The 25,935-nt window shown below is 40.6% G+C and overlaps 1 protein-coding gene across 10 annotated transcripts in view; it reads left to right on the top strand.

Annotated features, from left to right (window-relative positions):
* The window catches only part of SLCO5A1 (solute carrier organic anion transporter family member 5A1), a 133,297-nt gene that overhangs the window by 39,175 nt on the left and 68,187 nt on the right, over positions 1-25,935 (top strand). For all 10 annotated transcript variants that reach the window (XR_006409184.3, XR_006409180.3, XR_006409183.3 and 7 more), the window contains exons 3-4: positions 15,308-15,440; positions 20,776-20,993. Coding sequence is in view for 2 of the 10 variants with exons in the window: in XM_044382795.3 (XP_044238730.1) it covers positions 15,308-15,440; positions 20,776-20,993 (351 nt within the window). In the remaining 8 variants the exon portion in view is untranslated. The remainder of the gene's footprint in view (positions 1-15,307; positions 15,441-20,775; positions 20,994-25,935) is intronic.

The raw sequence follows: 25,935 nt of genomic DNA, 5'->3' as shown, positions 1-25,935 counted from the left end.
TACACTTAACACTAAAATAATACTGAACAGAATATTGTCATCCTTTGGTGGCTCTGAAGATACTTTAAAATCCTGTATTGTCTCAGAATCATAATTTTAACTATGAAGTTAGATATAATGATAGAAGTAATAATGATAATTGTTATCTCTGACATTGACTGAGCACTTAGTAAGTGTTAAGGGTTTTATGTGCATTATCTCATTTATCCCCTCAATAACTCTCAGAAGTAGATAAATTATGATCCCCTATTTATAGGTGAGGAAGCATGTCTAGCAGGATTAAGTTTCTTGTCTAAGTTCACGGAGCCAGTCCCTGATTGAGACCTACACAGACATGTGAAGCTAAAGCCAGTACTCTTATGAACCACTCAAGTATTGACTTGAATCATAATTGCCCCCAGGACATTGAGCAATACTGTTTATTTTAAAACAAAACACCTGATATTAGGTCAGTCATTTTCCATCCTCCTTTCTTCCTTCTGTCCTTCCTTCCTTCCTTAGAGAGAGAGAGTGAATGAGAGTGAGTGGGTGGTGGGGGGGTGAAGAGGGGCAGAGGGAGAAGGAGAGAGAGAGAATCTTAAGCAGGCTCCACGCTCAGCTCAGAGCCAAAGGTGAGGCTCGATCTTGTGACCCTGAGATCCTGAGCTGAAGTCAAGAATTGGACGTTTAACCAACCGAGCCACCCAGGCGCCCCTGCCATATTTCTCTTATAAAAGTAGACTATAGACTAGCTTTCCAAATGAGAATTTATTCTACTACTCTAAATGTTGTGTGATAGAAGAAACATAAAATGTTTACGTGTATTAACTTGGTAAATCTGCTTGTATTTGTAGATTATCTTTGTTATTGTTAGATAACAAAGAGCAGGGATTATCTATTTTTAATTTGGGTGAATTGATTGTGTTATTTCATCAGTGAGGTGACTACAAAGGAAAATGCCCCAAATTAGGACAATAATGGTACCTGCCTCATGAGGTTGCTGTGAATATGAAGTGCGAGATACATATAAAGGCATTTAGCACGGTATCTCACATGTAATAAATGCCCAGTGTTACCTTTCAGTAATAGTTCTGCGGTCAGTGGCTGTAGACTTTGACTGCTAACACTTCTTCAAATGCATGACTAAGCTTTGTGATGAGCCCTAGTGGAAGCAGTCTTACTGTACTAGAACTAATTCCTGTATATTAATGGGGGAAAAGGGAGATAATATTAAAGGTGTCCTAAAACATTTCTATCACTCGAATGCCTGTAAAGTCCAATAGATGGCCACGGTGATGCTAACGACTGGAGGAACATTTGCACTTGACATTCCACCTGTGCCTGAGCGTTGCTTTAGACTCGAATCTTTCCTGTGGGAATCATGCTTCTTCCAGAGCCTTAAAAGCGAACTGGAGGTGTGTGATGCCTATGTCTGTTTACCTGGAAGGTGCTTCCTGGCAGTGACTTATTACTCTTCCCAGGAGGTAAATTTAATCTGCTCTTAACAGCTGGTACCTTCTTCTGAGTCTTCACTGTAATTATTGAAGTAAATGTCATACAACATATTTGGAATGTATTTTTCATATAATGTACGTTTCTCTGCCATCCTTATGGCAGCCAATTAGTGATGAGACTGGAGATGGAAATCTAAATAGTGAACTTCTCTTTCATTTAGAATGCTTTTAAGACTGCTGCTATCAACAGTTCCAAAAATATTTTGAGATTTTCAGCTCTTAAGGGATTAATTTCTTCAGTAGTAGAGACCTATATACTTCTTACCATTAAACTTCTTTTGTATTTTAAAGACATGTGTCCATAAATGGAAAAAGAGGAGTCTTTGGTTTTAGATTTAGTCTTTGGTTTTAGATAGAGCCAAATTATAATTTGGTTCTACCACTTAGTAATTGCGGATCTTCTTAACTTCTCAGGGACTCAGCTTTCTCATCTGTAAATTGGGAATGACAGTATTCTTTTCCCAGAAAGCTGTTAGTGTTGAATGGCAAGCAAGAGTTACAAAAGATACTAAGTACCAAGTGTACTTTACAGAAGATTGTCAATAAACAATAGCTATGATATCATTTTACTTCACGGTGGATTATAGTTCAGCAATTACTTGGGGATATACTCTTATAAATAGAATCTTTGAAAAACTGCCAATTCTGGAAGAATTAACTTTACAAATGAATTTTTTCATACAAATATTTCTTCTACATTTATTTTAATCTACTGAAGTTGTTAGAAATAAAACATTTGTAAAAGAGTGACTTTTCCAGATATTCATTTAAACAAAAACCCACCCATACCTCTGTGAGTTATAACCATAGCTTAGATAATTGTAACTACCTGTAAGAGGTGAAAATTAAAAGAAATAATGTGTGCAAACATTTAGCTGATATTTGAAACAGTAAGTATGCAGTAAATAACTGTCATTATTTATTACAAGGGTTGGCAAACTTGTTCTTAGATAAAGGGCTTGCTGTGGTAAATATTTTAGTCTGAGGACCATACTCTCTTTGTAGCAACTACTCAACTCTGTTGCTGTGATGAAAGTAGTCCCACAAATATGTCCACGAATGCATGGCGCTGTGTTCCAGTCCAGTTTTATGGAGTTTGGCAAGTCATTTGTCAACCCCTAATTTAAAGTTAGTCTGGGAAGAGTCATCATGGAGTATTGGGTGGATCAATCTTTTTTTTTTTTTTAAGAGAGAGAGTGAGAGAGTGAGAGAACTAGTGGGGGGAGGGGCAGAGGGAGAAGCAGGGAGCCCAACGCAGGACGTGATTCCAGAGCCCAAGGCAGACGCCCAACCCACTGAGCCACCCAGGCACCCTGGGCAGATCAATCTTAAGAAAAATTGGAGTACTGCTTTACAGATACTGTGTCCTCGCTCCCTGGGGGTTTGCTGAGAGCCCACTCTGTGTTTGCTGCCTCCACAGGAGTTGCCATAGATACAAGAACAAAGAAAATAAGCCCATGACCCTGTAAAGACTTCCTTCAAGTCTAAAAAAACATATTCATCATGAATTGACAAAAAGATGATATATTTGATGAGTATTAGTACCCGAAAGAGATAAAAGTACTCATTCCAGAAGATATGTTAAATTTTTTTTTTTTTTTTGCTGACTAAACTTTTGGAAAGTTATAAGGAAAACACCAAAAAACCCATTGTAATTTCGCCACCCCAAGTTAACAACTTTCAATACAGGATACGTTCCATTCTAGTCTTTTTTACGGCTCTTCGATGCGTAATTTACAAACCATAAAATTCACCCACTTGAAGTGTATAATTCAGTGATTTTTAGTAATTTTACAGAATTACGCAACCATCACCAGAACCCACTTTTGTTTTTTTATTTTTTTAAGATTTTATTCATTTATTTGTCAGAAAGAGAGAGAGAGAGCACAAGCAGGGGGAGTGGCAGGCAGAGGGAGAAGCAGGCTCCCTGCTGAGCAAGGAGCCTGATGTGGACCTGATCCCAGGACCCTGGGATCATGACCTGAGCCGAAGGCAGACGCTTAACCGACTGGGCCACCCAGGTGTCCCCAGAACCCAGTTTTAGAACAGTCGTCCTTTTTTTTATACTGAGGTAAAATGGACATGAAACAAACTGCACATAATTAAGTATATGATTTGATAAGGTTTGACACACACACACACACACACACACACACACAGCCATGAAACTGTCATTACAATCGAGACTATGAACATATCCAACGTTGTCAAATCTTCCTTGAGCCTCTTGCAAGGTAATCCCTCCCTTCTGCTTGGCCTCCTCCCACCCCCAGGTCACCACAGAATGCTTTTTTATTACTTTAGATTAGTTGGCATTTTTTGGAATTTTATAAATTGGACCACACAGTATGTACTCTTTTATGTCTGCTTTCTCTCACTTAGCATAATCCTTTTGAGATTTGTCCATGTGTTAGCATGTATCAATAGTTCATTCCTTTGTAATGCTAATTAGTATTCCATCGTATGAATATACCACAATTTGTTTATCCATTCACTTTTTTTTTAAAATTCACCTCTTATTTATTTATTTATTTATTTATTTATTATGTTAGTCACCATTTCATTCACTTCTTGATGGACGTTTTGGTTGTTTTCAGTTTTTTTTGCTACTACAAATAAAGCTGCTAGGAATATTTGCACATAACCCTTTGTATGGACATATACTTTCATTTCTCTTGTGAAAGTACTCAGAGTGAAATGGTTGAATTGTATGATAGGTATATGTTTCACTCCTTCAGACACTGTCGAACTGTTTTCCTGAGTGACTGTAAACTATTCCGTTGCACGTCAGCAGTGTAGGGGAGTTCTAGCTGCTTCACAACCTTACCAATACCTGGTATAATTTGTCTTTTTAATTTTAACCATTTGAAGAGGGCTTTTAGTGGTATCTCCTTGTGGTTTTAATTGGCACTTCCCCAGTGACTCGTGATGCTAACCATCTTTCATGTGCTTTTTTGCTATTCATAGATCTTCCTTGGTAAACTGTCTGTTGAAAAATGTTTTCCTCAGTTGTTTTCTCCTAGAAGTTTTATAGTTTTAGGTTTTACATTTAGGTCTATGCTTCATTTTGAGTTAATTTATATATGGATATCTAATGGATTTCAGCACCATTTGTTGAAAAGACTACTTTTTGCACTGAATTACTTTTTTACCCCTGTCACAAGTCACTTGTCCTTTTGCCTGTGTGGTTTTGTTTCTGGATTTTCCTTTTTATTTGTAATTAATTAATTAATAGATTGATTTTTGGACGTCCTTTTATATTTCACTGATCTGCTTGTCTGTCTTTAAGCCAGTACTACATTGTCTTGATTACAGTATCTTTGTAAATCTTGAAATCAAGTAGTTTTAGTATTCTAACTTTGCTCTTCAAAATTGTTTGGCTAATCTATGTCCTTTGCATCTCCATATGTTCTTTGACTTTTAGATTCAGTTTGTCAATTCTACAAAAAAGTCTGCTGGGATTTTGTTTGGAATTGGGTAGAATATATCAATCCATGTTGGGAAAATTGGTACCTTAACAATATCGGGTCCTTTGACCCACAAACTAGGCATATCTCTATTAACTTAGATCGTCTTTAATTTTTTAGCAGTGTTTTGTCATTTTAAGTGTATAGGTGTTTCCTATATTTTGTCAGATTTCTTTCCAAGTATTTTATATTTTATGATGCTATTGTAAATGGCATTTATTTCTGACTGTTACTTGCATATAGAAATATGATTTTAAAAATACTGATCTTGTATCATGCAACTTTGTTATATCCACTTATTGATTCTGGTAGCTTTTCTGTAGACAGTCTTTTTTTAAAGGGAGATAGTGAATTTAAACCAACTATTGCTTGCTACGGTAGCAAGGAAAAACCACTCCGAATCTACTTAAACCCTTTCTCCTTCTCATTTGTGACCTAAGATGCTCTCTGGATGTTTTAGCAAAGTGATAGACTATTCCCTGACTGCTGTGGCAGCTGTTTTTTTACTGTCAGGCCTGTGTCAAAATAACTGAATCACTTAAAAGAGAAAAAAATTGCTGTTCCAAATAACCGAGATCAGAGGTCTCTTTTCTGCCTGTGCTTGTGAGTGGAAGGAACGAGCGAGGGACTATTTTCTTTAAATATGGTGCACTGGTGCTGTGAAGTACTTTACCTAATTTTCAAGACATTGTGCAAGTTGAACGCGAGTTGGTGTCCTTGCTGTGATACCACAGTAAAGTGTGGATTGCTTTTCATGTCCTCGTCTTATCTGCAGCAGCTGTGCCACCAAACTGTATTCAAAAGGGTGACCTCCTATCACTATGTCCTAGACTGGGTTTAATCGGCATGCATGCAGGATGTTTCTCCGTGGGACCATCTTGGGTGAATCCCAGGTCCTGGGACTGAGCCTAAATTATGCTTGTAACCCAAAACCCTGTCATCATCAGTTCTCGGCAGCATTTACTGGCCATGTACGGCAGCTGAGAAAGTGGGTCCTGTGCCAGAGGGAATGTGGGGGAAGTGGTGGACAGCGAGTGGTGAAAAGTGGGAAGTGGGGAGCAACATGGAGCAGGGCTGATTAATTAGACATCAAGTTCAAATGAGGGCACAGCAAATCCAGGCCAATTGCAATGAGGCTCCGAGAACTGGGGAAACCCAGCTGGGGTGGGTGTTAACCGTGGAGAGCCTGGCAGAAGTAAGGGTCAGGTCTGGAGCTGTTTTGGGAATAAGAATCAAGACTGTGTGGCTGTAAATCATAGGAGCCAGCTCTGTCAAACCAAGGACGTTATGGGGAAGGTGGGTAGGGATGGTTCGCAAAGACAGCACAGCCCCAGGGGTCTAAGGGAACAGGAACCAATGGATGGTTCTTCAAGGTCATGTTGCAAGAAAAAACCCACTTCAGTGGCTCTTGATACTTCACTCAAGATTGGAAGTCCATGTCTTCATCCCTTCTCTGTTCAGCACTATTTGTTAGTGCTTATGGTCAGCACTGTTCAGGCATTGATAAGGCATCAGTGACAAAAAGGCCCTTGTTCTCATGGAACTGACATTCCAGTGGGAGGGACAGAGAATAAGCAAACAAACAAATGTAATTGTTGGTATTTGGTGGTATTTGCCATAATGAAAACCCCAGCAGGGCAAAGTGATAAAGAGTGAGGGGTAGGGAACATGGGGGGTGCCATGTTTAGATATGTGGTGAGCTATGGCTTCTCTGAGGAATGATATTTGAATATAGATCTGAAGAGGTTAGGAGTGAGCCACATGGTATGTGGGAGAAGAACATTTGATTGGCCTGGGTTGGTCACCTGGCAACCACTGAATCATGGAGGACAGGGCCCCATGGATGACAGGCCACTGGGGCTGTGCAATGAAGGGTGGGTGCTTCCTAAAGGAAAATGGAATTGTTTTTGCCAAGAGAAGAGGGCATAGAAACGGAACAGATAGAAAAGATGTCCACCCAGTTGAATTCTGCCCATAAATGAAGAGAATGAGTGAGAACGGGAGTTTTTTTAATTCTCCCAAGAGCTAGGGACCGCCGAATGAGGTGGAAGGAGAGGCCTTTGGCAGTAACACAGTGGCTGGGACTTCTGACTACATTCTAGTGACTGATACAGAAGGAGAGAGAGAGGAAAGGCGAATGGGGGAGGCAATCGAGTGCTCAGGTGAGCCCAAGGACCAGTGCTCTACTTCCGTTCTGGATGTCAGGGCTTGCCCTCAATCGCATGCACAGTGGCAGTGACTTGTTCCTCTACTGCCATGTGAAAAACAACAGCAAAAGCATTTCTAAATGCCACTGACTGCTAGGGGAAGCTGGTGCAACGCTGCCATCCATCCTCACTGTCCTCAGAGAAGAGCAACTGGGCAGCCTGCACGAGGCTGGGTCCCTAGACCCCTGGATGGGACTAGGGGAGAGTCAGTGGTGGTCCCTCTTCTTGGAAGCAGTTGCACCTCCAGGTCAAGATCACTTGTAATTCCCTGAACACTCCATGCACTTCCAAACTTGCACACTTTTGCCCGCGTGGGCCCCTCAGCCTCTAATGTCCTTTATTCCCCATTTTTGCAACCTTATGTCAAAAGCCATCTTTTCCCGGAGGGCTTCTTTGTCCTCCCTCCTCAGCAAGTTAATCATTCCTCTCCCGTGGTCCATGGCATATTGCCGGTGCTTGTTACACTTACTCACGGAGTTTTGAATCATGGTTGGTTTTACCTTTCCTCTTCTGGAGGACTATGCATCCCTCTTATGCATCTTTGCCATGCCCCCTCCTTGTCCCAGGGCCTGGCGTCACAGAGCACCTGGGGTGAGTGAGTGACCTCTGATCTGGCAATGTGGAGCCCTACGCACCACTTGGGGTTGAGGCTAGGAAGGAGGTGACTGTCATGATCTGTGGTACTAGGGTCTTTGCTGATTTTGGTTTGGCCCCTGGTTTCCACAGTCCAGCAGGGCTCATGGGTGGCTGGTCACTATTAGGAGTTCTGGAATCATTGCTTGTGATTCAGAAGCAGGTTTGGTTACTTAGCATGGATTCTGTAGAGCGCAGAGAGCTGTTCCCCTGGTTGCTGCTGACCCCACAGAATAACGCTATTTGATATAATACCAATGCAGTCAATTTGGGCTTTTGTGATAAGGAAGGAGGAGTGTCTTTGAACTCTGCCAGAAATGGAGGTGTCAGCATCAAGAAGGGATAAAACAGGTGCAGGCGAGCTCTGCAGGTGGTATTATGCCTCCTCTCTCCGAGTAGCCATTGGGAAGGTCAACCCATGGGACCCTCCCCAGGCCAGGATGCAGCTGGATGAGGAAGAGCTCTCTGGCATGTTTGTTTCACTCTGTGGGCCTGGCTGGTTTTAGAGTCAGTGCTTATTCATCAGAGACCTGGGGTTTAGAACTCACATTTTGTCATGACTGGCTCATGTGAGACAGCAGTCATGGAGTCCGGCTAATCAGATATGCCACGTGCAAAGTGAGCCTTGAGCCCAGGGGAGAATTAACCCTCAGTTTCTCAAACTACCATCCTTAACTGGCTGGAAAAGCCACGCAGGGCAGCAGAGCAGGACTACAGAGACGGTGGAGATGGGCCTGGATGAGCACTGAGGCCAGGCACAGCTTCTAGTGAGCTCTTACCCAAACTGATCACAAAACAAGAAAAAGAGAAGACTAAGAGAAACAAAGACTGTTAAAAGAAGATGTCAGAAGGATAGAAAAGAGAAAGCCGTGAACATGAAAAAGAACATAAAATTCAGGAGTATAACAAAGATTCAAAGTTTAAAATCAAGGGAGTTCATAAAAATAAAATATTAGCCTAGGGGAACCTGGGTGGTTCAGTCGGTTAAGCATCTGCCTTTGGCTCTGGTCATGATCCAGGGTCCTGGGATTGAGCCTTGAGTGGGGCTCCCTGCTCGGCAGGGAGTCTGCTTCTCCCTTTCCCTCTGCCCCTCCCCCTGCTTGTGTGCACGTTCTCTCTCTCTCTCTCTCTCTCTCTCTCATTCTTGCTCTCTCTATCTCAAATAAATAAATAAATAAAATCTTCAAAAAAATTAACCTAATATAATTAGGGCTAAAACGTAAGTAAACTTACTTAAGGTATGAGAAATAGAAGGTAAGAAATAATTTGAAAGAAAAACTTGATAGTTAATTTTAGATCAATTCTTATGAAAAGTATTTTTATTTTATTTTATTTATATATTTTTTTATTTTTTAAAGATTTTATTTATTATTTATTTGACAGAGAGAGAGACAGCCAGCGAGAGAGGGAACACAAGCAGGGGGAGTGGGAGAGGAAGAAGCAGGCTCCCAGGAGAGGAGCCTGATGTGGGGCTCTATCCCAGGACTCCAGGACCACACCCTGAGCCGAAGGCAGCTGCTTAACGACTGAGCAACCCAGGCGCCCCTGAAAAGTGTTTTTAAAAAGATAAAATGCATTACAAAGTAAAGTAAGAGAGCAGGAGCTAAAACACTTTCTGATGTAAAAGTAAAAAGAGGTATTATATGAGAATAAAGGTTAAATCTACGGGAGGAGAAAAGTTAAAAATGTGAAGGTAAATGGATTTAAAAATAGAAGTTAATGTGCTTTAATGTATAGAAGCATAAATGATCACAAAATAGGGTGAAAAATAATTTAAGAAGAAAACTGAAATGGAAGGTCTAAAGGTAAAACAACTTGGGGAAAGGTAAGGGCAGGATTCCCATGCTGGAAGCAGGAGAGGAAACAGTTACTAAGTTGTTGGTGGGTCAGCCGTCCTCAAAGGTTGTTTCTTTGTCAAACCGACCATGATGTCCAAGGTGAAGGCCAAGAGCCGGCCCCACCGGCCCCTTCATTTATTAATTTTTTATTTTTAAAGATGCTATTTATTTATTTGAGAGAGAGTGTGCATGGGGGGTGGAGGGACAGAGGAAAAGAAGCAGACTCCCTGCTGAGCATTGAACCCCCCCCCCCCCCCCGCCCCAACAAGGGCTTGATCCCAGGATCCTGGGATTATGACCTGAGCCAAAGGCAGATGCTTACCTGACTGAGCCACCCAGGCGTCCCTAGGCCCCCTTCATTTAATAGTGGCTTATTTGTTCTACAGAAGCTCACCAGCTGAGTTTGGTTTGGGGTGGGGGGTTGTAATCCTCAGGTTAGGGTCTAGTTCCATGCATCATATGTAATAACAAAGGGTTGATACAATCTTCAGAATAGCCCCAATCAGATATTGGTGATAGGATAGCTGGTACCAGTAAGGTATTATTAAAGGACGTATGTCATAGCCACATGATAACACACCGTTTAGCCGTAACAAATGTTCCAGGAGAATTTATTGACATAAGAAATGTTTGTGGTATTATGGGAAAACATAATACAGAACAATAACTACTATATAATTCCAGCTACTTAAAAAAACTTACACAGTGTATGAATAGTAAAAAGTATTTATTACTATTATTATCATCATTATGTGGATGGTAGGGATTGTTGGTGATTTTTTTAAAAAAAGTTTTTGTGCTCTTGAGAGTTTTCTCTACCAGGAATTCATATTATATTTTGTAATCATTAGAAAAAAACCTAAGGGTTGAAAAAAAGAATAATAACCACAGGCACATTCCCAGCTTCAGGAAGATGGTCTATACTGGCCTTTGTGTGAGGAAAGAAAGACCTGGATGTTCTCTTTTCCCACTCGCATCTGCCCGGGCCATTATCAAAACTAACTCCTGGATCAAAAATAGTGATTCCAGAAAAGATGATTTATTAAGGTAATATAAAGATAAGTATGTCTTCTGTTAAATAATGGATGTGTTCGGCCTATACAGAATTAATATTTAATAATACTTGTTAGAGAATGAATAGGTGATCATTCAACATATAAAAATGCAACTTAATATTTCTTTATGTTTGTTATATGCTAAGTGCTTTATATGCATAATGGAAGCGGGGATTCGAACCGAGGAGTTTGTAGTCTGGGATTTAACCACTGCATAGTCCTGTATACGATATGGATCCCGCTGTCGAGGATGAAGGCTACTTCAAAAGATAAGATACAAACATTTGAAGGAAGAAGTAGAAGTGAAGAGCAAGGCATACTCAATTTCAAATGAATGGAATGGTCCAGGGTTCTCTCAAAGGGGTATGAAGCTCAATTGTGTACAATCCAGGGGGAGGTAGGACAGTCCTTTGGGGTGCAAGAGGAAAATTCTCCAGATGAGTCTGATGTTCTAAAGGACAACAGCAGCAGCTAAATAAAGGGCATGATTCGAAACCCAAGTAAAATACAGACACAATCTCTAAGTTCTTGTTTTTGGATGCTGTTAACCGGTTTAACTGTGACATATATGTGCGGTATGACTGAAATTAGACCACTCTTGAAACTCGGAACTTCTAGTTCTATTTCTATGGCTCGTTCACTGGATAGCCTGGACTCCCAGTGTAAGCTCATCGTGAGAGAAAACCAGTGACGGCGTACTCGCTTCTGGTGGCATACCGTCAAAAAACATGAAACTATCCACCTGATAATGTCTAGCTACGATCTCAAGAGCTGATACACAGTGAAGACGACCTTTATCACTGACATCTGTTGTTAATGACGGCAGCACGTTCACGGACTGACTGGGAGTGATGAAGGTAACGGAAAGTGGGAGCGAAGTGGGTCGAGTGGCCTACACTACTGTCAGTGAACACCACCGGCAAGATCCCTGTCCTCCTGGAGCTTATGTTCTCGTTGAGGAGGACCGGTAACACACAAGATGAACAAAGGAAATAGGGAGTGTGTTGGGTACCAACATATGCTAAGGAGAAAAAGAAAGCAGAGAAAGAGTGGGAAAAATTGGGGAAAAAGTTTTAAATTTTTAGATAGGATGGCCAAGCAAGGCCTCAGTGGGAAGGGAGTGTTGAAGTCCCGACTGCCTGGAGGAAATAAGGGAGTGCACTATGAGACTACCCGGAGGAAGAGGGTTGCACCCACACCCACAAAGAGCGAGTGCTAACACCGTCAGGTGGGAATGTGCCTGGCAGGGCGAAGAAGAGGGAAAAGGTCAGTTTGACTGGAGCTGAGTGAACAACGAGAAGGATAGAAGATGGAGCAGAGAGATACTAGGAGGCGGGGCCGGGGTGGGGACAGGTCTTTGTAGCCACATAAAAGGATTTGGGCTTTTATTGCAAGTGGGGTGGGAAGCCACTGGAGGGTGTGAGCCAAGAAGTGACAAGACGTGGCTCGTGTTTCTAGAGGATTATGAGGGCTGCTGTGTTGAAAATGCATTGTAGGGAGGGAAGGGCAGAAGCAGGGATACTGTGGTTGGAAGGCCTGGAGCAATTTTCCAGATGAGTGACCTTGGTGGCTTGGGCCAAGGTGAAGGCACGGAGAAGGAGCTGCAGGTTGGATATGATTTGATGGTAGAACCAGCAGGGTTTACTGACGTATCAGGTGTGAGCTGTGAGAATAAGGCTGGTGGTAAATACGCATTATTTATGCAGAAAAGGACACTGTGGGGAAATGTTTGAAACCTTTTACTGATAGGGATGCATGATGAAAAGATGTGGAGGCCACTGGAATAGGCAATATGTCATCCGCAGTGATTCTGAGGAGACAGAGACCACTCAGGGGAGGACGGACAATGCTGGACTTGGTTGGGCCTTGAAGAAGGGGCAGGATTCAGACAGACAGGAAGGCCTGGGGGCAGTGCGGGTCCTCAAGGGAAGGGAGGTGGCTCTGCCCAGGCCTGTTCGGAGAGTCAGTCTGCGTGCAGCCCCGAGGGGCAGTTGGTAGCTTTTAAGATTGAAATGGCAGCAGGAGGCCAACTTGGCCCACCCTTGAACTTCAGAGCAGTTTAGACTTTTTTAGGCAGTGTGTGTGTGTGTGTGTGTGTGTGTGTGTGTGTGTGTGAGAGAGAGAGAGAGAGAGAGAGAGAGATTGGGAATTTTGGACTGGGGGAGTGAGTAATACAACTTTGCATCAACAGTCTGCCCCTCTAATATGTTCTGCATGAGTGCCATTGGTTAATTGATGGATAAATGTTAGCTCGGTGGCCAGAATGATTCTCTGTCTATAGTGTTGTATACCTGCTGGTTTATAGATATAGCATATGTACTGTAGCTATGACACTGTACGTAGCATAACATATGGTACAATTATGTAGATACATGTATATACCTGTTTATGAGAATGAGTCAGTTGGCCTCAGTCTTTGCTATAGATTACAAATATTTTTCTTCTGATTACATAGCTGCATTTAAAAAATCTTTTCTCCGTATTTTGTAAAGTAGTTAAGGTTTTTTGGTGAATGGTATTTAATTGGTTTTCCATGCGCTGTGTAATCGCGAGGTCTTGCCAGCAGCCGTCGTGCACACTGACACTTGGCGTTCCAAGAGGCTGCACTCAAGTGCCCCAGGCATAAACAGTATGGCGGAAATACCCTTTTCCCTGTCTGTGTTTGTAAGACAGTCTCTTTCATGCCAAAAGAACTATTTTGGGAAGATGATTCATGTCACATTTTGGCCTCATTACAGTTTTAAGTTGTAAATGGTGCTGGTTTGCCTGGAGGTGTAAACATAAATTTTATCTTCATATGCATATGGGAAAACCTGGGACTGAAAAAGCACTTTTTCTTCTTGAGTTCTGTTTCAGGCTATAAACAGAGAGGTTAACAAGATATTTATCAGAATTCTGATTTTATTTTATTAAGAGCACACTTCCAAAAGAACGCCAAAAAGCGTGCTTCCAAGAGAATACCAATTACTTGTGGCTATGCTTCCTTCCATTCTCCATTTCCAAACACAGATGGAGAAGTCAAAGTACCTAATGTCTTATTGTTATAAGCAGATGATTCTGTAAAATAAATAAACACTGTGCTTTCTCTTTTGAAATAGTGTGAAAAGTGAGAGCAGGTGTTAAATTACTGTCTGTAGTTATAAGTAACAGGAGGTAAAAGTTTATTCGAAGTTTATTTAGGTGCAGAAGATAAATTAAGGTGAAGCTATTCTGATTAGTTCAATTTGCTTTTTGGTAAATATAGTACTATTTAAAGGGTATGGCAAACCCGTTATTTATTCAGTGGTTTAAATGCATGATGGCAGTAGAAATGAGAAATATGTAACTCCTGAGTTTGTCATGCCTTGAACACAGGAGTATCTTAACAGTGTTTATAGATTTCTCCCCAAATAAGTAAGTTTTAACAGGAAAAAAAAGGTTTGGAGTGTTAGACACACTCCAGATTTTGCTATGATTTTCAAGAAATTTCATATCCTATCTCAAAATTTAAAATTTGACAAAATCATTATTTTTTATTTGAAATCACAGCAGTGAAAACAGTATAAAAGAATGACATTGAATTTATTGTTATTTTTTGCTAAAGACGATTTTGATGGCCAATTTCTTTTTGGATAGAATGACACACTTTCTAATCTATTTTTTAAAAAAGATTTTATTAATTTATTTGAGAGAGAGAGAGAGAGTGCACAAGGGGGAGAAGCAGGCCGAGGGAGAAGCAGGCTCCTTCCTGAGCAGGGAAGCCCAATGCGGGGCTTGATCCCAGGACCCTGGGATCATGACCTGAGCTGAAGGCAGCCACTTAACCAACTGAGCCACCCAGGCACCCCCTCTTTAAAAAAAAAAAAAGATTTTATTTATTTAACTTTCTGATCTATTGACACAACCCCTTCTCCTCCTGCTTGGTCATGTGCTTTAAAAATTATTTTCTAACTCAGCTGTGGATTGGTGCTGTTTGGATCTTTTCACTGATGCTATTTAAGGAGATTTATTAATCTTTAAGTAAGATTCCTCAATTAGCAGTAAACCAAATGCATTGTGAGCTCTTCTTTGATTCTAAAGTGGTGATTTGAAAAAAATTCATGATTTGAGGTGCTTAACATCTTTGCCAACTCAATTAAATCCAGCTTCATGGCAGAATCTGGCCTTGAGTTCCCTCATTCTGTTGGAATCTTCCAGCTGTGACAAGTGACGACTACCTTTTTTCTTTTTCTTCTTGAGACGACCTTTTATTTATTCATTTTTTAACCTTGAGATGACCTTTTATCTTCTCTGAGTTATCCAGTGACTGCTCATTAACTAGCACTTCCAGAAATTTAAATTTAGTGGGTCTGGGGTGGGGCCTGAGCACTTACATTAAAAAACAAAACAGAAGCTACTGAAAAGCTGTCCAGAGATGATTCTAATGTTCTAAAAGGACAACAGGCAGCAGCTAAATAAAGGGCATGATTTGAAACCCAAATATAAATATAGGCACATCTCTAAAGTTCTTTGCTTTTGGATGCTGTTAACTGGGTCTAACTGTGACATACATATGTGGTATGACTGGTATTAGACAACTCTTAAAACTTAAGTAACGTGTTTCTGTATTTCATGTTCCCCCTTCTGTCTTCTCAGCCATCATGTATGTCATGGGAGCACTTGGTCCTGCAGTGGGATATTTATTAGGTGGACTTCTTATTGGTTTTTATGTCGATCCCAGAAATCCTGTTAACCTTGACCAGAATGACCCTCGTTTCATTGGAAACTGGTAAGAATTGTTTACTGCATTTCTCATTTCATTTGTTATTAATGATAGTTCAAGTTGTAGTACCCTTGTAATTAAAATAAAAATTTCCCCCATGGGACTATGAAAAACAGCTAGAAGTCGCCTAGAAGGGAGTGGAAGGCAGAAAAAGTAATCCCCCAGAGATATCCATGTCCTAATCTCCAGCACCTATGAAAGTGTTGGCTCACATGGCAGAAGAGACTTTGCAGATGTGATTAAGTTAAGGATCTTGAGATGGGAGAGTTTTCCTGATGTCAGACGGGAATGGTCCCCGTATAATCACAAGGGTCCCTATTAGGGAAGGAGAGAGGCGGGAGGGTCAGAGTAAGAAAGAGACACGGTGATTGAAGCAGAGGTTGAAGCGCGACGTACTTTGGAGGTGGAGGAAGGTACCCCTGAACCAAGGAACACACTCAGGACTCTAGAATCTAGGAAACCCAAGAAAACAGGTTCTTCCCTAGAGCCCCCAGAAGGAATGCAGCCTTGCCAACCCGCTTGAGGCTTCTGACCTCCAGAGCTATATGATAACACATTGCTGTTGTTTTAAGCCACTAAGGTGGCTTGTTTGTTACAGCAGCAAAGGGAAACTAATGCTGAGGGCCTGGGAACATCGGCTTAATCCACCTCCTTTAGGGTTGAGGTGCTTTTTGCTATAAATAGCAGAGTGGAGGAGGAGAAGGTGGCTGTGTTGGGGCTTTCCTGTGTACTCGAATCCTGGCTTTCATGATCTTTTCTGTGCTTTTAAAAAATATTTTCTTCCCACTTCCTTATTATATCTGCATTTCTGCTTTATCAACCCTCCCCGACTGCCCAAAACTCCAGCACCCCCCTTTTCCATTGTCACACTCTTAGTGAATCTTTTCACTCAGTAATTGTTTTTCCAACAGAGTGCTGGAGATTTAGCTGTTCTCTCACTTGCTAGCCCTTAATTGTCTTGCTAAATAAGTAATTTTTAGGACTTAGAATGAGAACTCCAGCTTCGGATGTTAGGTTATTTATCCACATGGCCAGGGCTGTGTTTCAGTTCTTTATAATCCTCAACTTGAACGTAAGTTATTTCTGCATGATAGCAAGCACTAACCGAAAAGTATTGGCTTCCTGAATTCATTTAGCATAGATTAGTAATAGGTATACGTTGATAAGACAGGTTCATTTTATAACAAAGGGAATAATTCAGTATTAGAAATTAGTGTCAACTAATTACTTTCTAAAGCATTTCTTAGAGCACTTCTGTTATCTCTGCATTTCATTGTAAGATAATCTCATAACTCCGAAGTACGGGGGAATAATGCTTAACGCTGTCTATTTTCAAAGCAGTTAAGAAATATTAATTAAGTTACATAACACTTCTTATTTTCATAAGTAACGCTCTTTGAAGATGGATGTGCTAACATCTAGATGAAGCTGGGCTCGAAGAATTGTCAAATCATACAAAAGGAAGTTCCCTTGTCAGCATTAGGGGAATAACACAGGAGTTTTCAGTTCTTGACCAGTAGTGAAATTTTTGGTCTCAACTACTGTTTTCTTTGCAGTTCTGAAATAAACCAGAGTAAGGATTTTTTTTTTTTAATTCTCAGAAAAGTAGATTAGACAAGACAATAGAAAGGACAATGTGTTTATGAACATTCAGTGTACATTCTGTGTTCTATCGGTGTCCATGAAAAGAGCATGGCAATAAGGGAACATCTAGAGAGAGGGGGAAAGGAGAGGAGGACCAACTTGGGGTCAGGGAGAAGGAAGGAGACAGGAGCTTTAGGCTTACAAGGACTTTATGCTGACTTTTAAAAGTTTTCTAGACATCAATCTAATTGGTAGCAAAGTAGAGTGATTAAGAGTACAGACCCCAAAGCCATAGTGTCTAGGTTTTAAATCTCAGTCTGCCAACTAATGGCTGTGTGACCCTGGGGGAAGTTACTTAACTTCTCTGTGCCTCAGTTGTTGATTTTAAAAGAATCCATAAAATGGAAGTAATTACAGTATCTACTTCATAGAGTTGTTGTGAGGAATAAATGAGTCTATATATGTGGGGTTTTAAATAGTTCTTGCTACCTGGTATGTGTTAGCTATTATTAATTTAATCCATGTTCAGGAATTTATTTATTTCAATGGTCCAATATTAAAAATGGAATTTAATTTATTGAGTGGCTCTGTTTGTAATAGATTTCTACCTTGACTTAAGACAGAGTTATTTGATACAATGCTATTTAATTCAATGCCTAGCAGTAATGATGGATTTTTCAATAAACATATGCTGAAAGATTGAAGGAAGGAATGAATAATGCCAGTGTTTATTGGGTACTTACTGTGTGTCAAGCATTCTACTAAGAGCTTCACAAACATTTTTGTTTGAGCCTCATATGTTTAAGCCTACCTATATAACAACCATATGTACTCACTATTATTATGCCCATTTTACAGATGAGGAAATTAATGCCCAGTGATTTGAATAACTTGCCCAAGGCCTCCGAGGCAGTGAGAGCTGGGATAAGAAACTGAGTACAGGGCGCAGCTCTTAGTCAATATACAAAACTGGCCCCATTTTGTGAATAGTCTCTGAGGAATGGTTTGTAAAAGGGACTTAGGGTCCCTGGTTTTTCAACTTTAGCTCTTACTGATGGGTCTTTTCCTCACATAACTCGCACTTTCTTCTCTTTCTTTCTTTCTTTCTTTCTTTCTTTCTTTCTTTCTTTCTTTTTTTAAAGATTTTATTTATTTGAAAGAGAGAGAGAATGTGCGCGCAAGAGCATGAGTGGGGGGTGGGGCAGAGGGAGAAGCAGACTTCCCGCTGAGTGGGGAGCCCGATGCAGGGCTTCATCGTGGGACCCTGGGGCCATGACCTGAGCCAAAGGCAGACGCTTAACTGACTGAGCCACCCAGGTGCCCCTAACACACACTTTCTGTCTTCCTCAGCTTCCCTCGGGGTCTTTTTTGGCCTCATCATTATATCATACATTTTGTCAATGCTGCTGGAGACCGTTGAAGAATGTGGGCCAGTTTGTTCTGCTTTGAAAAAAACCCCAAACTTTTTTTTTTTTTTAAAGATTTTATTTATTTATTTGACAGAGATAGAGACAGCCAGCGAGAGAGGGAACACAAGCAGGGGGAGTGGGAGAGGAAGAAGCAGGCTCATAGCAGAGGAGCCTGATGTGGGGCTCGATCCCATAACGCCGGGATCACGCGCTGAGCCGAAGGCAGACGCTTAACCGCTGTGCCACCCAGGCGCCCCTGAAAAAACCCCAAACTTTTATACTATTTGTATGTTATTTTTGTTTATTTGCTATAATTCTTCCCCTCCTTCTGGTATTTACTCTTACTCCGGACTACTATGAGTGTATCTTTAATGTTTGCATGTAATTTTAAGTCGATGGCTCTGAGCGGAAGTGTGGGGAGGTGTGAGGACAGCTCTACAAAAAAACAAAAGCAAAACTAGCTGCCATGAAGTGACTGCTAATTTGGGGGCAGGCATTTCTTTTTTTAGGTCCACTATATACATTGTCTTACTAATTTTGATGACTCCAAAAAGCAGTTAGCATTATTCCCCTTTCAGATGAGAAGATTGGTTTGGGGAAGTGAAATAATTTCGCCAGGATCTTAGAGCCAGTAAGTCATAAAGACAAGACAAAAAACCACCTTTGTCTGAAGCTATAGGTGAGCTGTCCCTTATGTTGTGCTGTTTGTCCTGTTCGGCTTTGAGAGCTGAAGGAGTCCAAGGGGCTTGACCGCAGAATTGTAGAAGGAGATGCAAAGGTGGTAGGTAAGCAGGGGCAATTTATTAGTAAAGGCCTCGTAAGCAGCCAAGTACTACAGGGGCCAGCTATGATCACAGCTATGTTCTCTGCAGACATTTAAAGAATTTTTTTTTTAAATCTCTCTCATTCAGTTTATTTATTCAGGAAATTTTCTGAGTACCTAATCTATGTCAGTCACTGGGTTCTTGGTTATATACTGAATAAATTGAAATTGCTAGAAGTCTGCCCTGAGCAGTCTTCTCAAAATAAAGCCTTTTGTTTAAAAATCTTTCTTTGCTATAACTTTAAGTATCTTTGAAAATAGCACACTGGATTATTAATGACTGGTTCATGGAATTATTCTGTCATCAAAACTGTGACCTTTAACAGATGATAACAGTACTTTAATAGAAGCACTATTTTTTTTTTTAAATGAATGTTCACTTTGCAATTGATCTGCATTCCTAATGGGTTGAATTCAACATTGATGCTTAGAATGCTGCTTGCGTTCAGGTTACAACTGATGGGAATGTGCTGAGACAGAGGACAGAGTCTGAGTGTCAAGAACTTGCAAGCTTGAAGGACAGAGATTAGAGCTGAGGAGTCCCAGTAAGAAAGTGGCAACGCTGTTCCGTAGGATCAGGGGCTTCTAGCTGTAAGAAAGCATTGAAAGGGGACTGAGAGATTGCCCCTGAGGAATTGTGCAGGCAAGAAGCCCAAGGCCTTACCACATGGCTGTAAGGCAGGACTCGAATTTGAGTACTACTCTCTGTATTTGCTTCTTGGTCTCTGCAGCTTGGCAACCCCAGATGAGTTCAAAGACAGACTCTCAGTTCCACGTAGCTCACGGTCTGCTTCTCCTAGGAAGCTTTCTGACACACATTTCCTTTCTCTGAACCTTTCTAGTATTCGTAGTCTGTACCACATGATCTGACACTTAATTGTATACGTGCTTGCATTTCTTGGAGATTGTTTCTTGTATTTTTAGCTCCCTCACAAGTAGGTTGTAAGTTCTCGAAGGCAACGATCAAATATAAATGTCTTGGTGGCCCTCATGGTTAAGTGTTGTCAGGGCTAGCTAAGAGGGTCAATATATTCTTAAGTGCTTGCAGAAAAATATTTGAATGGTGTTAGCAATTTAAAATACATCTCACATGAGATATGAATGGTTATCGTCTGAGAAAAATGTGTGTATTTTGGCCCACAAAGCATGCTGTAGAGTCTGTATTATTTTTCTATGATATTTATGTTATTTAGGTTACTTACTTACTTATTTATTTATATTTTTTGACTTATTATGAAATGCACATAATAGCAGAACTTACAAATATTTCAATAAAATTCTAGTCCGGTTGCTACTTTTAGTGAATATTATAATACTAGTATAATTATTGGGTAGATTCTCATTTATAACATAGGGAGGGGTCCTCTCTTTTCTTACTTTGTCCAACTTCCTACTGCTGTGCAATTGTTTTGCTTTACAAAAGTTTTCCCTGGAGAATTTATTACCATGAACTTCTACTTTGCTAATTTGTTCTCATTCATAATACAAAAGCCATAAATGCTATTCACATTTCCCAATTTTTTAGGTGGAGTGGATTCCTCCTTTGTGCCATTGCAATGTTTCTTGTGATATTCCCAATGTTTACTTTTCCAAAAAAGCTTCCTCCTCGACACAAGAAAAAGAAAAAGAAAAAATTTTCTGCTGATGTTGTTAGTGATGACGACGTTATGAAGGAGAAATCAAACAATAGTGAACAAGTGGACAAAAAAGTTTCTTCTATGGGATTTGGAAAGAATGTCAGAGGTAAAGTATATCTTTTGAGTGAATACGTGCACAGTATTTTGTTTTGTTTTGTTTTATTTTTTTTGCACATGGTATTTTAGCTCAATCAGTGCTACTCAAAGTGTGGGCCCAGGTCAGGGCTGCCCCACCAACTGTTACTGGCCTGTGACAAGAGAAGTACTGAAATTTTGAGTAAGTGCTGAGAAACTTTTAAAGAAATCTGACAGTAATTTTATGCCTATTGAATCTGATAATAATAGTAATAATAACAAACTGGACTTCCATTTTGTATATTTAAAAAATTCATTTTCCTGTAATTCATTTTTAATATATTTTGCAAAAGTATCAGCATATGATAGATTGGAAATACTACTTTAAAAATGGTTCTTCATCACAGATTGTTTGAGAAGCACTGATTTGGATCCTACAGATACTGATTTGGATATATGTCATTTACTGTGATGAGAGATGTCTGATTTGTAAACTACTGCATTGTATGACAAATGGTTTGTTTCAGGGGCGTGGTGGGTTTGGTAGTGTGGCTGGACCCTCACCTAAATATAAAACCTACCACGAGATAGCAATCTCATTCAACAGTGGCTCTGTCAGATGCTTGTAAATGGCCCTAGAGAAGAGTAGCCAAGGAGTGGGCTTCTAAACATCTAGAAAGTTTCAGTGATGTGTTCTTGTCTATTTTTTCATTTTTGTTTGTCTTACAAACAAGGACTTCATTAAAACTAGGTTAGGCAATCTTAAACCTAAACAATTGAATTTTAACCAGGCAATATTTGTTCAGTGGTCAGTGTATCTGTTGAGTAACAATAAGTCTGTCTAATCCAAGAAACCTATAATGCTACACTCCCATTAATTGCAGCCTGTTTCCTAAATTCCCTGAATTGATTTTTTTTTGAAATTATGAAGCATAATATTTATCAGGTGCTTACATCAATCAAGATTGTTTTAGGTAAAATTTACCTAGGCACGTTATCATCTCACTTTGACTATATAAACACTAAAGCTAAAGAGGAACCTTTCAGGCCTAGGAGGAAGTTACTAATATATTAAGGAACTGTCCCTGCAGCCAAAGAAAAATAATGGTTAAATTGGACTATTTTTAAGACTATATTTGTTCCAAGCAAGTGAAGTCACTTTTCTTTGAGTGTGCTTCTTCCCAGTTAAGTTTTAGATCTGCCTCCCCTACTCGCGTTCCCCCACCCATTGTTTTGTGACAATGTGTACTTTTGGAACTGAAAAAGTTACTTCTGCTCTAATACCATCAAGGATTCCTTGGATGCTAGTGTGACCTGAGCTCTTACCACATGGACCATCATTTTTCTTGGATGTCTTATGGATCATAAAGTCTATTACCAAAGGAGTAATTTTTTTTTTTTTACAGCTCGATGAAGAGCAAGATTGATATTAATTTACAACACAAGAGTAGACTTAAGAGTCTACGAAGAATAGAAAGTAGACTCAAGGGGAGAAATACAGACCTAGGTAGGCTAAAATTGTAGACTTTACAGTTTAGGGGTAGATGGCTTGAATGTGAAATAGATGCCCTGTTGGATTGTCAAGAAAAGGAAGAGACGACTGATATCAAACACCAACCACAGATATGACCATAGATGGGAATGGCGTTCCTTTGGAGGATAAAGTGTAGACAATGATATTAATGCCCTGTCTACCTCTGGGACCTTACTGTCTTCGGGGTGGAGGCCTGCTGACTGTAGGTACCCGCCTGAAGGTCTGTAGGTCTTCCTTGCCTGAAGATCTCCTTTCTCTTTCCGGGCTGGGAGACCTCTTGGCTCCTGCTCCAGGCTGGCATCAAGTGCTAAGGAATTAACACTCTCCCAGCCCCACACTCAACAGTCTTAACCACTGGCTGATGAACAGCCCAGCTTCCCCACTTGCTGGGTGAGACAGTTCTGAGGTTTGTTTCTACATCCCTTGTAGGCTGCTTTTTCTTCCCGTGTATCACATTAGCACTCCCTGAACAGTGTTTTCTGAGCCTCCCAAATAAGCCACATGGACTTGAATCTTTGACTCAGGACCTACTTCTGGGTGGGAGCACACTTAGGCATGTGGGTTCAAAAGCTGTCATGGAATTTCAAGATTGTTTTTCCAAATTGAATCTATATACTATTTTATGTATATCATCTTGCTAAGGATTTCTCTTCTCCATCTTTTTGACACTCAATATGATAGATTAGGATGTTTTCTTTTAAAGGAAAGGATAAGAGGAGTCTTTTAGCAGTGATGGGTAGTTGGTTTATAAAGTCTGTTTCCTTTCTGATTTTCCTGTCAGTGTTTCTGATATATTCTCAACTTTTTCGTCCTATGCCTTCATTGTGATGACTGATCTCACTTCTGCCTCTAAATCTCCTGATTAGGACACAGAGCTGGTTCATTTTTTACTTTCACTCACACTGAATTCTCTCATTGGAATTTCAAGAACCACTTTCTCCTCTTAGAAAGGAATCCCGTTTTAATGGGAGTATATAGTGCAAATGTTTTGCTACAAATGATTCAAATGATGTGGATGATGTAGAAATAATATCCAATTAGAATATTTAAAATTAATTCATATTTATCTTGCACTTACTGATTTCCTCCAGAATATATAATACCTATCATCTGTAGGAAATGATGGTCTAATATTTAATCTGGTTTTCAAAAGAACAAATTAAATCTCTGGAAGTCACTCAACTGTTGACATAATTTTTTATTACAAAGTTGAGATTCATCATTAAGGCCTTGAAATAAAGAATGGTTGCTAAGATTTCATTTTGAATTAAATCTGAGTTTGATTCTCAAATCCTCTTTTCCCTTGTCCTGCTTTCTGGAGGAGGGCTCCTTTAAGTCTTTATTTCATATTTGAAATTTGGATACCAGTGTTAGCTTCTTCAGAGAGGAGGTGGCAGGATATCTAAGTTAATAACTCATACTTCCTTAAAAAAATGATTTGGGCCATACAAATCCACTCTTCGCCTCCACATTTTAATGATAGTCATTGGGAAAATCTGACTCAGTGTTTCTAGTTCTTATTATAAATTATGCAGGAATAAGGCTGTTTTAAAACACCACAAAGGAGAAAGTAGAATTTTTAGTGTGTCTGAATCACCTTTCCTTAAAGAGATTAGCATTGATTGCATCAAATCCCTCCAATAAAAACAAACACTTAAAATATTTAACTGGATCAATTTTCCTGAGGTTTGAGGTCCAGCATTAAAAGTCTTCCAAATTTAGCTGGATATCTTCCTAAATAGAAAGCTTTTGGTGGCAGTTAATCATAAGAAACGTTTTCTTTTTGTGTTCACGTTTGATCTTTTAGCTGCTGAGCGTTATTAACATAAAATATAACAGATTTTTCTCTGCTGGACTTTTGTCTGTGTTAGACTGCAATATGTTTATAATCAACTAATTAAAATAGTTACCCTGAGATGATGAACTGATTTCAAGAGGCCGTTTGAAGTTACGGAATTTTGGTCACTGAAGGATTGTGTTGTCATCATTTCATTCGATGACCGGTCACTCTGTAGAAGTGTCACTCCGTGCTGCGGTAGAGATGAAGATGAATGACCCATGCTTTGTCCTCAGGGAGCATGTAGTCCAAGGAGGGAGACAGGACAAATACAGATGGAAAGACCATCAACGAGGACAGACGCAATGGTATGACGTTCAATGGCAGGCAAGGGAGCATCTAGTTGAGGGGTCTGGAGAGGTTCATGGAGGAGGTGGGATTTGAGGAGAACCTTGGCAGGCTGGGAAAGTTTCAGTAGGTGGAAGTGGGACGGTTCTAGTCAGAGAGCGAAGGCAAGGTCGGACTGTGTCAGTGTATTTGAGAACGCTGAGTATTGTGGTTGGTGTGTTGGTTGTGTGTGGCGAGGTGTGGGAGATGAGGTAGGGCTGGTAAGGCAGGGCCCTGTTGTGCAGAGGGAGCTTGAGTTATAATAGCTTTTAACTGACTGTCCCTAGAGGGCGGGGCAGGGGGAGGTTTGAGCAGATATTTGGCTTCACTCCATTCGGTAGAATAGGGAGGGAAAGGGGTAGAAAAGAAGGAGGGGGCTCAGGTAGAAAGCTATGGCAGAGTCCTAGTGAGAGGCGATGATGGTTTTGAGGAGCAAACAAGGAAAGGACAGTAGCCTGTGAAACTAGTCTCCCTGTTTCTATCTGTGTCCCCTCTCGGTTGCTTTCAACTCTGCAGCCAGAAAGATCCTACTAAAATGCCACTCCTCTGCTCCCAGCTACTGTGGTCTCATGTCTCACTCACAGCCAAGTCTCTTCTCTGTATGACCTCCCAGGGGTGGAATCTGGGCCCTGCTTAGATGTTTAACCCCGGCTCCCTCTCGCAGCTCCATTTGTCTGTTTCATTTCAGCCACATTGGGCTTATCGCTGGTCCTCAAACCTGCCAAGCATACTCTCACCTCATGGCCTTTGTATTTGATACCCCTGTGCTGGGAATGCTCTTCCCCAGATCGCCTCACTTCCTGAAGGATATTGCTCAAAGATTCCCTTCTCAGCGAGGCCTTGCTTGGCTGCCCTATTTAAAAACCTCCAACTTCCTCCAAAGTTTTTTTTCTTTTTTTAAAGATTTTATTTATTTGAGAGAGAGAGAGAACATGAGCAGGGGGAGTGGCAGGCAGAGGGAGAGAGAATAGCAGACTCCCGGCTGAGCGGGGAGCCCGACGCGGGGCTGGTCCTGGGATCATAACCTGAGCTGGAGGCGGGTGCTGAACAGACTTAGCCAGTCAGGCACCCCTCCCCAAAGCATCTTATCTCCTGCCCCCCTCTATTTTTCTCCTTAGTATGTCACTATCTAACATACCATGTATTTTACTTATTTTATTGTTGTCTCCACAGTGAGAAAGTAAGCCCCATGCAGGCAAGGATATTTTGTCTACCGTGTTCCCTGATGAATTTATACCACCTTATAGATAGATACTCAGTCAATATTTGATGAAT

This window comes from Ursus arctos, unplaced genomic scaffold, assembly GCF_023065955.2.
Source record: "Ursus arctos isolate Adak ecotype North America unplaced genomic scaffold, UrsArc2.0 scaffold_6, whole genome shotgun sequence".
NCBI lineage: Eukaryota > Metazoa > Chordata > Mammalia > Carnivora > Ursidae > Ursus > Ursus arctos.
Note: the sequence above shows the minus strand (reverse complement) of the source record. Positions and strands in the feature narration are given on the sequence as shown.